Here is a 15,459-nt window from a genome sequence, read left to right as displayed (position 1 = left end):
GTTTTTCCTTTTGACCAGTAATCTCTTGCCACAGGAGTCACTGTTAATTAATCTGTTCTAATGGATTTGTTACAGCACTAGCACATTTGTGATGATTACTGAGCAAGTGAAGTTGTAAATAAACAATACTTTGTAAAGTTGGAGTTTTCACGTTCCTGACTGTTACAGCCCCTTCTGGGTCTCAGCTTTAGCAACTTTAAAACAGGCAGTATCTTGAGCCATGTCATGTGCACAAGCGATGTAAATCAATTTAAAGAGTATGACTCAAAAGCCCAATAAATCTGCGTAGGGCTGCTGTTATCTTGGTTGTAGTCTTAAAGAATTCATTGCTTTTAAGCAGCAGGCAGAATGAATGTTTGGTTTTCCCCCCAGGCCCCCCTCCATAGTCTGTAAGTTAGCATGAAAGAAACTTTTATTGTATCTGTATCTTTAAGATATTTCTTCAGGCTATTTGGGAAATCCCAAACCGAGTTATACCTACACATTGCATTTGCAATGAAAAAGTCCTTACTTTCATCCGAGTAGCTATCTAATAGTGAAGGAAGAATAGAAAAAGTGTGGTAGAGTTCTTTATTTCAGATTGCATAAAAATACAGAAGCGCTCCATTAAAAAATCAGAGGTAAGTTCACTCTCTCTAACTGCAAGAGAAAACAACTGGTTACCACTTAAAACTGCTTGCGTGCTTAAAAGCAGAGATGTGTACTTTAAAAATAAAGTGTAAGAGATAAATAAGCAACAGGCCCAAGCAAGTGCATCATTTGAGTTGCTTGAAATACTTCTCCACTGTAACACACTTATGCATACTGTGATGAGCACAGTCACTGCTCGTACTTATTTTATGTGTTTGAATCGCCTTCTGCCTCACCCCTCAAATAAATACAGTGGAAAACACGTAACTTACAATGATGTGAAAACTCAGCAGAGTTGGAGACAACCAGAAAGCTCTGCAGTCCATGGGCTTTGCACTACCCTTGGATTACCTTACTGATTTTACAGTTATGAGATACATACAGTACTAATGTATGATCCAATACATTTCTACTCTGATAAAACATCAGTAGTGTATGACAGGTTTTGGTTGTTGTTTTTTTTTTTTTTTTGCTATAAAAGTCACATTAAAATGTTTAAAACTGCAAACGAATAAATACATGTGCATATATACATAGTGCTAGACGTTACAGTACTTTCTCTTTTACTACAGACTTAATAGAAAGAAAAGTAATATCAAGTGTTGCAAAATTACAAAATTAGGGAGTTTTTCTATTTTCCTGCTAGAGCTAATGACAGCTGCCACGACACAGCACTGCAGAGGCCACAGCAGTTCTGTGGTTCCACACCACAACTGCAAAAACATGCATATGGCCTCATTCCTCTACTTGTATCTGTGAGTTCACAGATAGAAATAAAATCAATTAATTGCACTTAATAATCAGATCCAGCAGATTCCAAGGGACATAAACCTTGCAAGCAGAAGCCATTGATTCAAATGACCAATTAAGAGACAGTGAAAAATCTTCATGATGCAAATGCTTTTTTTCCCATGTGAGTCTACATCTATGCCAAGTAATGGAAATTTTACACTGAAGTACCAAAACAACAACAACAAAAAGTAAATCAACAAAAAACCCACAGAAGAAAAGCAGTTCTCAGCTCTTTTTGCTACTTGCATATTAACACAGAGGTTAAAGAGAAGTATTGATTGCTTAATGTACAGATGCTGATAACCTGAAATTGTGACAACTCTCTAGGAGATCAACACACTGCTGCCCAGAGGACTTTGGCAACTTGGGTTTCTCAGGAAGGAGGTTTCTGATGAATTCACTGGGGTGCAACTGCAGTTCAGGGGAGCTCTGCTGATCCACAAGGTAACAGACAGAAAATGTGGTGAGATTGATGCCCCTTTGGGGAGTAGGAAGGAGGGTTCAGCAGACAGACTCAACAGCAGCTCAGAAACCTAACTTGTGTTTTGACATCCATCACTAGATTTTAGTATTCTGCTTTCCCATAATTACGCTTGTAGTTACATATTATTACACTAACTCAATAATAGCAAATAGCAAAACAGTTACAAAAATAGCAAACGATACATATCTTACATCGTTCCACTTCAAAAACATTGTCAATGTTTTATAATAATAGTAGATTTTTTTGCTAGCTTTTTGGCCACAGTCCTTATTGAAGAAGACACTACATGCAAGTCAGTGTCATTTTTAAAGGGACTACAAAATCCAGGTCTGAACACAAAGCCTGCAGAAAGCTGCACAAAGAAGTTAAGGTGCCAAGACTAGGAGCGGCTGTACTGCACTGTGCTGTACTTGGTGACTCTTGAGGACTTGCTCAGCGTGGAGCTGGCAGGAGGTGCCCCCTCCAAAGAGCTCAGCAGGGAGTCCGTGATCAGCACCTGTTCAGCTCTACCAGGCCCTGCTGAGGCTGTGAGGTCATTCTCATTCACCATCATGCTCTGCCCTTCAGACAAGGTGGGAATGCTCAGTGAGCTCTGCTCAGTGCTGGGCACGAGCACCCTCTCCCGCTCCCTCACCACCACATACTTCGAGTCGGAGGGGTCCTGAACTGCCATGGTTCCTACCTCAAAGCCCTCTGATGTCACCATCCTTTCTGTAACCACCATGTTGTTTCCGGAGGGCAGGCTGGGAATTTCCACCATTCCCCTCAAGCTCGAGGCAGGGGCCAGCACCCTCTCTGTCACCACTATGTTCTCCTTAAACTGAGGATCTAAAAAGCTGGCAGCTGAGTGGGTATGGCCCTCTGCAGAATAGGATGTTTCCTCCAATACTACAGCACCTCCTGCCTGCGCTGATGGGGTGGGTGAGAAGTAGCCACCTGAGGCAGAGACTTGTTTGGAGCTAAAAGCCTTTTGCTCATTAACATCAAAACTGGATTCATTCTTGCAGCTAGTGTCTTTCATGTCGATGTGTCTGCCTATGCATATTTCTGCCAGAGTCTTAAATTTCTCTCCTAAATCATCAAGAAAGTGGTCGTCGAGGTCACCCTCAATAAAGCTGCAGCAGCCGATGGAGCCATGGGGGGAGCCTGACTCCCCCTGAGAATAAACCAGGAGACAGTCCCTTGCAGCTTGAGCTTCATCTTCTTCCGCAAAAGAGACAGCTTTCTAAAGATGGGAAGCAAAAGAAAGCAAAAGTTTGTTAACAGCACTTCTAGACATAGTAAACTTGAAAAAAATCAGGAATCATAAAATCACAGAATCATAGAATTGCTCAGGTTGGAAAAGACCTTAAAGATCATCAAGTCCAACCACAACCTAACCAAACTACCCTAACTCTAACAACCCACTACTAAATCATGTTCCTGAGCACATCCAAACAGTTTTTAAACACATCCAGGTGACTCAGTCACCTCCCTGGGGAGCCTATTCCAGTGCTTAACAACCCCTTCTGTAAAGAAGTGTTTCCTGATATCCAACCTAAACTTCACCTGTCACCAGTGAGAAGAGATCAACCCAACTCTCGCTGTAAGCACCTTTCACATATTTGGAGACAGCAATAAGGCCTCCCCTCAGCCTTCTTTTCCCCAGACTAAACAGCCCCAGTTCCTTCAGTCACTCCTCAAAGAGCACATTCTCCAAGCCCTTCACAAACCTTGAATGCTTGGTCAAGGGGATTATAATAACAGCAACTGTCAACCAACCTAAAGCAGTGCCTAGAACTGCTTTTTTGCTTGTTTGAAGTTAGTCTGAGCTGGACAGTAAAGTGATGAGAAGAAAAAAGAGTACTTTGGAATTTAATGGAAAGCATTGGGTACACACCACCATCTGCTATTTCTCCCAGATAACCATTTATGATACTACTCCTTTCTCAAAAAGAGTCTACTCACATTTTGGTTCAGTGAATGACTCTCACCTGTAAGTAGGTCTTTATGGGAGAGTGCCAGTGCCATGCCTAAGAGTATCTAACATTTAAGAGTACATTTCATGAGAAAAGGCTGACATATCATCATTGTCATGGCTCTTTTCACTTCTGTAGCCTGCAGGATCACACCCAAGGAGCCAAAGAGTGAACAAATTACTGAGTTAACAGTTTGGTATGTATGGGAACATACTCCAGCATACACTGGCTCTACCCAGAACAAGAAGGATTAACCAAGTTCTGACTGTACTTTTTCCAGGGCAAGCTCAGTCTGAAGGCAGCATCTGCAACTGGATTGCTGCTGATGCTGCTTTCAGACTGAACTTGCCCTGCAACTGGGTTGCTGCTGATGCTGGCACAAATCTTTGTATGTTCTTGCAGCAGCCCCAGTTGCAGGAATGAAGGTGGCCAAATCCTTTGGGCCTGCTGAACCAGCTTTACTAATATGGTTGCTGGCTTGTGCTCAGACCTACTCATGCCACATTTGAAGTACTGTAGTGCTTATTGGCTCAGGCATCTATGCAATGTGGTATGTATCCAGATCCAAACTGATTAAATATATTTATCTGCATTTGATCCTGGGAGCAGACACATCATCTGAGATGCTTCTACAGAAATCAGCACACACATGGAACTAACTGGTTCAGATATTTTTCTAGTTTGTTCTTTACTCTTTTCTCATTCATTTTTGATTCTGTATCTGAAGTATTTTAGTCACCCAATTTTAGCCACCCAAAGGACTATCATATTAACTAACCTGTTCTCCTCCTGTTGTATAACATCTACTAACCATCTCCTGCAAGACTTCAGCAGGTAGCTGTGCTCAGAATGTCTTAACATTCAGAAGCAAAATGAGCAGAATCGCTACTGTTGTGTCTGCTCACCTAGATCAGCAGTCAGAACACACAGGAGATACACAAATCCTTCCCTAGCCTGAGGTGACTCAAACCTGCACAGCTACTCCTCTGCCCAGCCCCACTGTCAGTCAGCTATAGAGACTGAAGATGTTTAATCTGTAGATGCGAAGGATGATCTCTGCACTCCCTAGCATATAAAAGCGGAACCTTCCCTGTTAGTAGCTCACCAGCCAACTAATAATAGAAAGAGGAATAGTTGCAATGAATAGGATTATCCTATTGTTCAATAGTTAGGTCACAAAAAAATAATTCAGAAAAGGGATTGCAACATACGCTTGATGTGCATCTGGTGAATTGCCTTTCACTCAAACTACTGCACAACCAGACAAATCCAGCACCACTTAATGAGCTATTTTTAAAATGCAGACCCACCCTCTACTATTTGACATCTATGGCTTATCTTTCAAAAACTTGCTCTGTGAAAGGTTTGTAGCCGTGACTCATCAAGAGTCACCAGTGCCTCCCTGCAGGACAGTTAATACGCTCAAGTCCCCAACATTTATATCCATCATCTTCCTCATGGCTTCTTCCTGGATAAGGCTCCTCGGTCACTGCTAAATACTCTGGATCCCAAACCTTGAGAAGGGCCTTATCACTGGAGATCTTGTAAAAACCCAATGATGCTACAAAACTTAGCATTGTCGAGGTCTACATCCCACATGCGAGCCTAACTCAAAAGTCTAACCACACACACAGAACACTGACCCTTATCAGGACTGTTTACGTATATACAATCTATTCATGTTTATAATAACATAAAAAGCATTTCACAATGCTAAGCATACATCTAAATATACTGTTATTCTCAGGTCATATGCTTACGTCAGTGAAGTAATCTCTTAAAAATTCTTCATTCATGGCCCCTGCAGATCCCATCGCCACACCTCCTCCAGTCACCACCATGTTGCCTTCTCCAGCTACCATGCCTTCAGACCCTCCAGTTGCCATGGTTCTGGTATGGTAATCAGCATGAGAAAGATGTCTTTGCTCTTCCCTGGTAATCATGTTGTTCTGTCCTCTTATGTAAGAGGCAGAACTGCTCCCTCCTGCTGCAGCTTCCTCTGCACTCATTCCTGCTGCTGCTGCTGCTGCCGCTGCTGTTACTGCTGCTCTGCCGGCCGGTTCTTTCAAGTTCCCTGATGCAGTGGGTAGCATGACACTTGGCATTAACTGCAAGAACAACAAAATGAGGATGTGACATGAAAGCGGGGCTATCTAGCATATGGAGCTCACCAAACCAGCAGCCGGGCTGGGTGGAACCTGGGAGGGTGCTGACTTAGGACATGTTCGAATTTGTACTGATTCATGTTGCTGCAGAGTAAAGAACTTCCTGAAAGAGGGTGCAGCTTCCATGACTGTGTTCCCAAGGAAGATCATAGAAGTATTTCCACTGGTCATTGTTCTTAAAACTCAAAGGGTTGAGAATGAAAGAGGGGGGAAAAATAAACAAGAAAAAGACCTATGAAACTCCAGCATGCTCAGCCTTCCAACTTTGGGAAGCATGCACTGTCTGCTGTCCCTGCAGTGCTACTTGGCCCTTTCTTTTTTTCTTGGCTTCCCTGTCAAGTTTACAGTCTTTCATCAAGAATTTGACGTGAGAGCTGGCCCTAAAATCAAAGCTTTTTCCCTTACTTCTTAATGTCATATAAAAACAAGCCAGTGCCATTATTTTTCAGTTGTGTTGTGGACAACAAGAAAGAGGAAACACCTCTAGCATTCACTGCTCTCTCTGTTGCATTCCCTCTGCATTTTGAAGTTTTTTTCTGCCTTTTTAAAATTAATAATATTAATTTTAAAATAATAATAATAATATTTATATATTTAATAATATTTATAATAATCATATTATTTTTTTAAATAATCCTTTGTTTAAGAAGATAAACACAAGAAAGTAATTTAAGATGCAGACTGAAACTCTGAACTGGTGATGGGAAGCTAATCTTTACAACCTGATCATTCACAGCTTTACTGTACATTCCCAAACAGACAGTGAACATTCCAGGCTTGCAGATGCAAATAGCATGGATGCTTTTCCCACACTTTATCTTCTAATCAGATACTATCAGCATGTGCTTGATTTCTTTGCCTTTACTTTGGGATTTTAACACTATGGTTGGTGTTTCTAGAGCTGCTGTTGGAATTCCCTTTCCATGCATCCTTCACTGAGCCTGATGGGGTTAACTTTAATTAATATTCATGTGTGGCTAAATTCTGCTGTGCAAGTTGGAAACATCAGCCCATTATGTGGTAGAGACGAGTGCAAAACTGAGCACTTGGCTGGAAATCAAAGAAAAACGCTGCTAGGGAAAACCTGCCTTCTCCTCAGGAGCTGCTCCTTCACTGTTCCATTTACGCAACATCTCTTCGCTACAATCTGGTATTGCAGCAAATCCCTTCTTTGCTCCTGAGCCGCACGGACACAACAGCAGTAATAGCGGAATAACTGCAAGGAAACACAAGTTTGTCATTAGCGATGGACTGATTAGGGCCAAAGCATGTTAACAGCCAATACTGAAGTCTGGCCAGAAATGTGTCTTTAATGAGTTAAAGAACATCATACAAACAACTAAGGAGTGCAGCCAATTCCCAGAAATTCAAGGTATTTCTTGGAAACATAAGCAGGGATTATTTTCTAAACAGTAAAGTGACTCCTGCAGATGATTGTGCATGTATTTATCCTTACTGCTACTGAAGATCTCATATAGCAAAACCAGCCCCAAAAGTGTACAACCTCAGCATTTCCAACTCCTGTCCCGTTACTACCTACCTCCATACGGAACACTCCCATGAATGGTCACATTTACATCATTACCTGGAGAGCTCAAAATGACTCAATTTCAGAAGGAAAACATACTTTTGTGGAATTAACTTTGTTTTCTCATAGCTAGAGTGCTACTACTACAAAAAATGAATTATTATCCTTTCAAATTATTGCCCTTTCATCTTTGTCTAGTGGTTGGCGACCCTGCACATAGCAGGTGGGTTGAAACTAGATGATCATTGTGGTCCATTTCAACTCAGGCCATTCTAGGATTCTATGATTCTATGATTCAAAAGCAGTACTAGTATATATGACCATACCCTGACTGCAACTATTTCTCTTATTTTTCAGCCTCTGCTTTGTCTTACCAATGTGACGTCTTACATTATGTACTGCTCAGATTAAGGAACCAGATCTGGGTCTGTAATTAAGGAGAACATTGAGAGAGTGCTGTGATTTGAGTGAGAAGAGCTAGGGTTCATACAGGGAAGTGTGGGAAATGCTAAAAGGATTCCTTAGTGTTTCCCCACCTATTATTTATAGCATTATAAACTAGTATTATGAACTGTACATATTAACTTCAAAACGCACAGCTTCTGAATGTATAACGGTGATATTGCAAAAACTAACTGGAGATCTGTCATGACTGCGCACAGCCTAGGAGTTTACATAAAGTACACCAAGATGATAAAACCTGGGAGTACAAGAATTTACTCCCTGGTGCTTTGTGGACCGTATTTGTGGTGCTTCTGACATAACATGAAATGATTACTTACGCAGCAGAAGCAAAAACGCCAAGATGATCAGTGCAATCGCTCCTGGTCCCAGACCCACTGACCCAGTGCCAGTAATTCTATCTTTGCATGCGCCGTCAGCAGTACACGTACAAACAAACAGTTGCAGGGACTGTGGCTGAGCACAGCTGAACCCTTGGAAATCCTGTATTAGCAGGGAGACTTTGGCACTGCCTTCCTTCAGGTTCTGGGGAACCAATCGTACACTGGTGGCTAAGGCAGAAGGGTGGTGTTAACGAAGAAGAAAAAAAAATAAAATACAGAATGAGTGGACAGAAAGTTAACACCTGTAAACCTTCTCAAACTTCCAACAAGCTCCCTCCATTTAGGACCAGTCAATGCAACCCAACTTAAATTTATATCCGTGGCAGCATATGTGCTTTTTTATTTAATCAGGTAATCTATGCTGGTAACAAACGCCACAGTCTCTTGAAGACTCAGATAATCACAGAAGAGCTTTGCATCAGCAGAGACCATCACAAAAGACAGCCTGATTGCTTACAGAGCACTAACCTTCATTTCATCCAGTCAGCTAAAGGCTGAATTCACAAAAATCAATTTCTGTCATTAGGAAATTAACTTGTTGTAAGCTACTGGCAGACATACTACCATGCCATGTCTAGGACAGGACTGGGCAAAAGGTGCCCAAGAGATCCCAGATCTGCAGTGTTGTGTTGTAGGATTATGAATAACAAGAATTGTTTTGAGAAGAAAAAGTATTTTCTGGTGTCTTCAGTCTACCTGAAGCACTTCCTTCAAGTGTTTCCCACGTTTATAAGAATAGGAATGTAAGAAGAAAATGCTAATCTAGTTTTGAAATATTCATTAAAATAATTTTTAATTTATGATCTACATATAGCTGGCTCAAACTAGATTAAAATGGTCCAGTTGAGAGAAGGCAACAGGCCCCAGAACATGATTATTTTTATAGCTGATAGAGGGAAGGCACAAGCAATGTATCCTCACATGTGATTTCATATATGAATTATTTTTTGTCTGAATCAGTTAAGCTGAATTATTGGAATTATCGAAGTACAACACTCCTGTAGAACTACAGAGAACTGAAAGTAATTCAAAATATTTTTTCTTACCATTTTTGGATGCAACTATCCACTTTCTTGCTGTTCCTTCTGGCTCATCAATGACAGAAAAGCTGTAGGGAGCACTGTTGGGGTAACTATCTATATCCTTAGCTGTAACATCAACAAAATTTGCATCTGAACACACAGTCTGTATAGGGTTCTCAATAACTGGGCAGTTATCATTCTCATCTTGAACTTGAATAACAACGGTGCCAGTGGCTGTTTTTGTAGGAAGATCTAAGATTACAAAATATGAAAAATTAAATCAACATTTGACAAGTACAAAAATTTTGTCTTAAAATAAAAAAAAAAAAACATTTTCCCAAACATAAACACTTCTGAAATGAGTTTACGGGAGCAATGTTTCATTCCCAATGTCAATTATTGTGTTGACAAAGTTCTTCTGAAGGCAAGTTGTTTCACTACCTTAATGTAAAAATGTATTTCTTGTGCATAGTTACACAAATAAGCAGGTTACAAAGATTTCTAACTAGATATACAAGAGATTCAGAGATTCTTTCCAACTTAGCTTTCTAGAAAATTTAGGATTTTGAAATCTGCTTATTATCATGGTAAGATACTGACAATTTCCACCTATGTTTTCACAAAACTTGTTTTAAAAGTTCATCTCCATGCAGTCAAAGAGAAACAGGCATCCTGGGAACCCAGTTCAAGGTTTGTCCCATTTCATAGTTGCCTTTGTCCCTCCACTAAACACAGAGCCTATTGGAAACTGTACTGGGCACCTAGATTTTAGGCAGTTTAAGGTAGGGAGGTTAAGCCAACTGTAGCTATAGAAATACAAACTAAGCCCTTAAAAATAAAACAAATCAAAAACCAGGAAATTAACAAAAGACACCAGATCCAGTAATGCAGAAACAGAACTTTCTAAACTTACCAGTAGTTACACCCAACATGGTAAAAGTGTAGGTACCATTTACTACATAATGTGATTCGTAATCGAGGTTTTTAGCAAGTTGGATTTCACCTGTATTTGAATTTATCGTGATCCAGTTTGCTGGGTCTCTTCCTTTGATATATCTGATGAAAATCACATGAAAAAGTAAAAATGTTACATATTTATAAGATCAAAACAACCACCAGAAGAAAAAACAGTTTCATATTATGCCTACTCTTTTTTTGTGCAGGCCGAACTCTGATGCTGCTGCCACTGTAATTGCTTTCAACTATTAACCTTAGATTATAAACCCACTCTGGATGTTGAAACCTACTTTTCCCTCTCAAGGCAGCCAGGACATAGGTGTGGCAGTGTTATCAAGTGAAACAAGAATGCTTGCTCCACTCGAGAGGCAGCGTGCTGCTGGCCACAATGCTTCCCTTCCCCTGACCCTCCTCCCAGCCATGGGTGAGCAGCAGGCCCCAGGAAAGGCTGTACAACAGGCATGAAGGAAAGGGACCCAGGGTTAGGTTTGTACCTCTGTCAGTTCACACTTCTAAATGCCACCACAGTAGTAGTTCAACAATGTTTTAGCTGATGAGCTACAATTCAAAAGCTAAAAACAGCCACATGAATGCATACACAGGCTTATCTACCCGAACATTCTTTTTTGTTCAATTTCTGTGTGTTTCTGTATACTTCTTCCTGAAGATTCTGCATGTAAGTATGGACAACTTCAGCACAAGCACTCATCATTTACCAGAAAATAAATGGTATTTTCAAGTCAGTCATTTTCTGCCTAATAGAATATTGATAGTAAAGGTGTTCTTTTAGTTGTGAATTATGCGTAGGAGAGAACAGATTGCCTTTGAAATTATTTCAGGTCAATACACATATTTTTACAGTAAGCTGTAGTTTCTGACATGTTCAGTTATGAGGAATATAAAAAGATTCTTACTTAACGCGCACTGCTGCTTTTCCAGTGTCTTCATCAACAGCTTGATACTGTCCAATGACCTGCCCCACTCGCACACTCTCACTTGCTTCAATAATTTTTGTGCCACTTGGGAATACAAGGCCTTCCCGCACATCAATCACATTAATTTTGATCGGAATTGTTTGTGCTTTATAACTGCTTTTAATGGACTTGTGAAATTCTGCTTTGTTTGTAACAACGATGCCCAGGTTTAGGCTTTTCATTTCTTCATAATTTAGCTCCTAGAGCAATCAAAAACAAACAAAAAATCCCTCAGAATTTGATGGTATTCAATACTGAGACAACATCCAGATGTTTAATATTTAAATAATGCTGATGGAGGATGATACAGTGGAAAGAACCATAGTTCAGCATGTTATTCTCAATTCAAAACATCTCTTGAAGAGTATGTTAAGAAGATTACTCCTTGTTTTTCCATGGATGACACCACTGGTATTACTTTATATCATCAAGTTAATTTAAGATATGTGCAATGAGTCCTACACAAATATTTTGCATTTGCCTTCAGTGAATCCCTACTCTGAATTATTCTACTCTTCCATTTTTTTAAAATGATTTGGTTACTTAGTAATGCCTTTTTTTTTTTTTAAACTATTATTATTTTATTTCTAATAATGTCCAAGTTCCAGATAAGGAAACCAGAGCAGAAGAAAAATAAAACTTAGCATACTATGCATCTTCAGCTCCTGTCACTAAAGAAGAGTGAAAGCTCCACGGAAATCCACAATATAAATAGTCTGTAGCCATGGCTCTTGGAGTAGGTGTTGCATGCAGTTATCTGTGGCCACGGAAAATAAATAAACTGAGACAAGCAAGGAGAGCAAAAATGTGGGAAAGGTTACAGCATATGCACTACTAGCACTGCTGCCCAACAACAAGGAAGATCTGGGGATTTCTGTTCCACTGGATACATACTCCCACCACACAGAATGTGGTGGACAAAATCATTATTTTGTACAGAATTACTGAATACACCACTAAAAAATATAAGAGAAGCATCCACCAAGTACATTTATCGTTTATTTACTAACTATAAATAATTTGTACATCAATCTCTATTAAGGGAATCAATTACTCTAGAGACTCCAAAGAATATACTAACCTTCACAAGAGTCAAAATTCCTTCATTTGTTCTGGTATCTGTTACTATACGAAAATAGCCGCCTTCATTACCAGAGACAAAAGAAAAGTTTGCTAACCAGTTATCAGAAAACTCTTCATCTTTATCAAATACTTTTATTCTCATAATTTCCACATTTGCTCTGTTTTCTTCAACGCTTCCTTCAAACTGCAAGGATAAAAAAATTTAAATGTAAAAACACGTCCCAGTCTACTGCATTTCATCAGTCCAAGAAAGTCTGCATAAGATTTTCTTCAGCAATGGGATACCAGCAGGTGTACAAACACACCAAATATCATGGTGAATGTACTTACTGCAGAGCTTTCAAGCACAGGAAGGTTGTCGTTGACATCCAAAATCTTGATTTCTAAAGAGCATGTTGCACTATTCCCATCTGCTGCACCACCACGGTCCTTTCCTTCCACCACCAAAGAATAGCTACTTTGTGTCTGTCATAATTAAAAAAAAAGAAAGAAAGAAGTGCTTCAACTAGTCTAAATTTTTGTTGTCTTACTGTATTATCTGTGTCTTATTTTGACAAAACCTCTCAAGTAATGGCCAATCAAAACTCATTTTCTCTCTACTACTAAATCTTACACATAGCTCTTTCTAATGGAGTAAAGCTGAGCCTTAGAAAAGGGTTTGGGAGTTTTGCATTTTCCTCCCAAAGAGTTAGACTGTGCTCAGATGGAAAATGGAAAAATTTCAGTAGCCACAACGAACAGGGCACAGCAATGCCTGCACATTAAGACAGATCTAGATACAGAGATAGCATCCACAGCCTCTGTGAGCTAATATAAAGATCACCATCTGCTGGTCAGTGAAAATACGTGCAAGCATAAGGAAAGTTGCTGACAGTACCTGGCTTTCAACACTTTCACAGCAGCACCATTTCTTATCCTTTGAGTCCTGACTTGTACAGCAATCTACAAAAGTCTAAATTCAACCAGCAGCTTTACAGGTGGTGACCTGGGTGCTCTATCCACAGGTTCACCAGCAAAGAAATGACACCCCCGTGTCATGTAACTGCTGCCCAGCTGCACAGAAGGGATAGAAAACAACAGCCACCAACTGGCATTGTGAGAGGAGGAGACAGGGTGAAAGCAAGCTTTACCTCATCCCTTCCCAAAGCCACTGGAAAACATACATCAGACAGACAAGGAATGGTCCAACTGGGATGAAGGAAGAAGTGACAACAGGTACCAGAAGAATATTATCAACAGATACTTTTTTTTTTTTTTTTTTTTTTTACCTCTCTGTCAAGGTTTATTGCTGCTACTCGAACCTCGCCAGTATCTTTATTCATATTGAATGCAGAACTAGGGCTTTGGGAAATGATCTTGAATGCAATTTTGGAATTCAGGTTATTTGGTTCATCTGCATCCGTTGCATTTAACCTCATTACAATTGTACCTGAAAAAAAAAAAAACCAACAAAATACAATACTTGGTTATGCTGCCATGCACTGGCAAGTATTTTTAATGTAATGTTACAGGTAAGAGTGTGCTGCCAGATGTAATGCACAATTTTCTGATGCCCCTACCTCTGACATATCTAATAGAGCTGAAGAAGTGTTCTTGAAATCAAATTTATGTTAAAACCTCAAAAACAAAACTACATACCAACACAGATCTGAAGGTTGTAGAATTCAACTCATCACAACTATCCAATGAGTTGAACTCTCGCAAGAATTCTAGAAAACTTTAGATATTGTATAAAGAAGATGGAAACTTTATTTAGATAGTAAATTTCCCTCACACATCATTCTAAAGGAAGGAAGCAGAACAACTTTTGTACGTGAACATCAATACAACAACTGCTCTTTACAGACTGATGCCCTTCAACAGCTTAATTCAAAATCAATGGTGGCTCCCATGCTGCAAGCCCCTTATATGCATGACACAGGATATTGTACTTGGAAAGGGCCAACCTCAGTGTCCAGCACTGTTACTTGGGTTTGAGCATCAGCTGGAATTCAAGAAGAGAGACAGTTACCATATGGCTGCTCCTGACTTGAAAGGCAGCTCGGGGAATTCAATACCTCACATAAATTGATGGTCAGTAATTTCTATCTTCAGATTGCTATGGCACTGAAAGGGCAGGATATCAGGTACTTATCAGGATGTTTTACTCTGGGAAATAGTCTGTTGCTCCTAGATCTGTTCTTATGTTTACTGTCGTTAATAGAAGAACTGCCAATAGCTTGTTCTGAGGTTTGGGTGATGGTCGTATACTCTTAACATCAAAGTGCTTCTCTAGACTATTAAATAAAGGAGAACTTTAAAACACAGCAGAGCTAAATGCCTCCAAAATAGGCTGGGATTGCTAGGCCAGAAGATGGATGGATTTCCCTATGCAGTGTCTACTTAAGGACTCCCTGGCTTAGTGGCAGCTCTGACCCAAAAACAAAGTTGGCATAAGAAGAAGTCTTGTTCTCTGTTGCCTTTATGTGCATACTTTCCCTTCATCACACTGCACAACTCAGCCCTGAATAAAAACGTGCAATCAAACTTGGATAACCTGTCCTATACAAGCAAGATAATGCATTATTGTTACTACAGATATGCTGCTGCAATGACTATATTCACTTCTGTCCTTGAATACAGGATAGGTAAATTAAAAAAAAATATATAAAATGTTACCTGTTTCACTTAATTCTTCAATTGAACCAACAAAAACTTCATGTGAAAACACTGGAGGATTGTCATTTATATCTAGAACTCTAACTGGGAGGTCTATTGGCTCTTCCAGTTTTGCTCCGGTCTTATCTAGAGCATGACCTCGCAACTGAAATGATTCAGACAGAAACAATAAGAAAATGAGCGACTGTAATACATATACGTGAGTACATACACAAAATATAAAATATGTAGCAACATAACACTATTAGCAGTTATATATATGTATATATACATACACATACACATATATAAATGTCCAGAAACAATAAAACCTATTGAAATAATATTTTTATTAAAAAAGGAAATAAGAGCATTTATAAGGGT

General features: G+C 39.7%; 1 protein-coding gene across 2 annotated transcripts in view; it reads right to left on the bottom strand.

Moving 5' to 3' along the window:
• Positions 1-556: 556 nt before the first annotated feature.
• The window catches only part of DSG2 (desmoglein 2), a 24,727-nt gene continuing 9,824 nt past the window's right edge, over positions 557-15,459 (bottom strand). For both annotated transcript variants that reach the window (XM_085220941.1, XM_085220942.1), the window contains exons 5-15: positions 15,097-15,241; positions 13,707-13,867; positions 12,769-12,903; positions 12,437-12,622; positions 11,296-11,555; positions 10,338-10,480; positions 9,449-9,676; positions 8,340-8,570; positions 7,118-7,245; positions 5,625-5,972; positions 557-3,131 (exon numbers count right to left, since the gene is read on the bottom strand). In XM_085220941.1, coding sequence (XP_085077067.1) covers positions 2,286-3,131; positions 5,625-5,972; positions 7,118-7,245; positions 8,340-8,570; positions 9,449-9,676; positions 10,338-10,480; positions 11,296-11,555; positions 12,437-12,622; positions 12,769-12,903; positions 13,707-13,867; positions 15,097-15,241 — 2,811 coding nt within the window. In that variant the 3' untranslated portion in view covers positions 557-2,285. The remainder of the gene's footprint in view (positions 3,132-5,624; positions 5,973-7,117; positions 7,246-8,339; positions 8,571-9,448; positions 9,677-10,337; positions 10,481-11,295; positions 11,556-12,436; positions 12,623-12,768; positions 12,904-13,706; positions 13,868-15,096; positions 15,242-15,459) is intronic.

Source organism: Meleagris gallopavo, chromosome 3, assembly GCF_905368555.1.
Source record: "Meleagris gallopavo chromosome 3, MGAL_WU_HG_1.1, whole genome shotgun sequence".
NCBI lineage: Eukaryota > Metazoa > Chordata > Aves > Galliformes > Phasianidae > Meleagris > Meleagris gallopavo.
The sequence above is the reverse complement of the archived record's forward strand: the minus strand, read 5'-3'. Positions and strand labels throughout refer to the sequence as shown.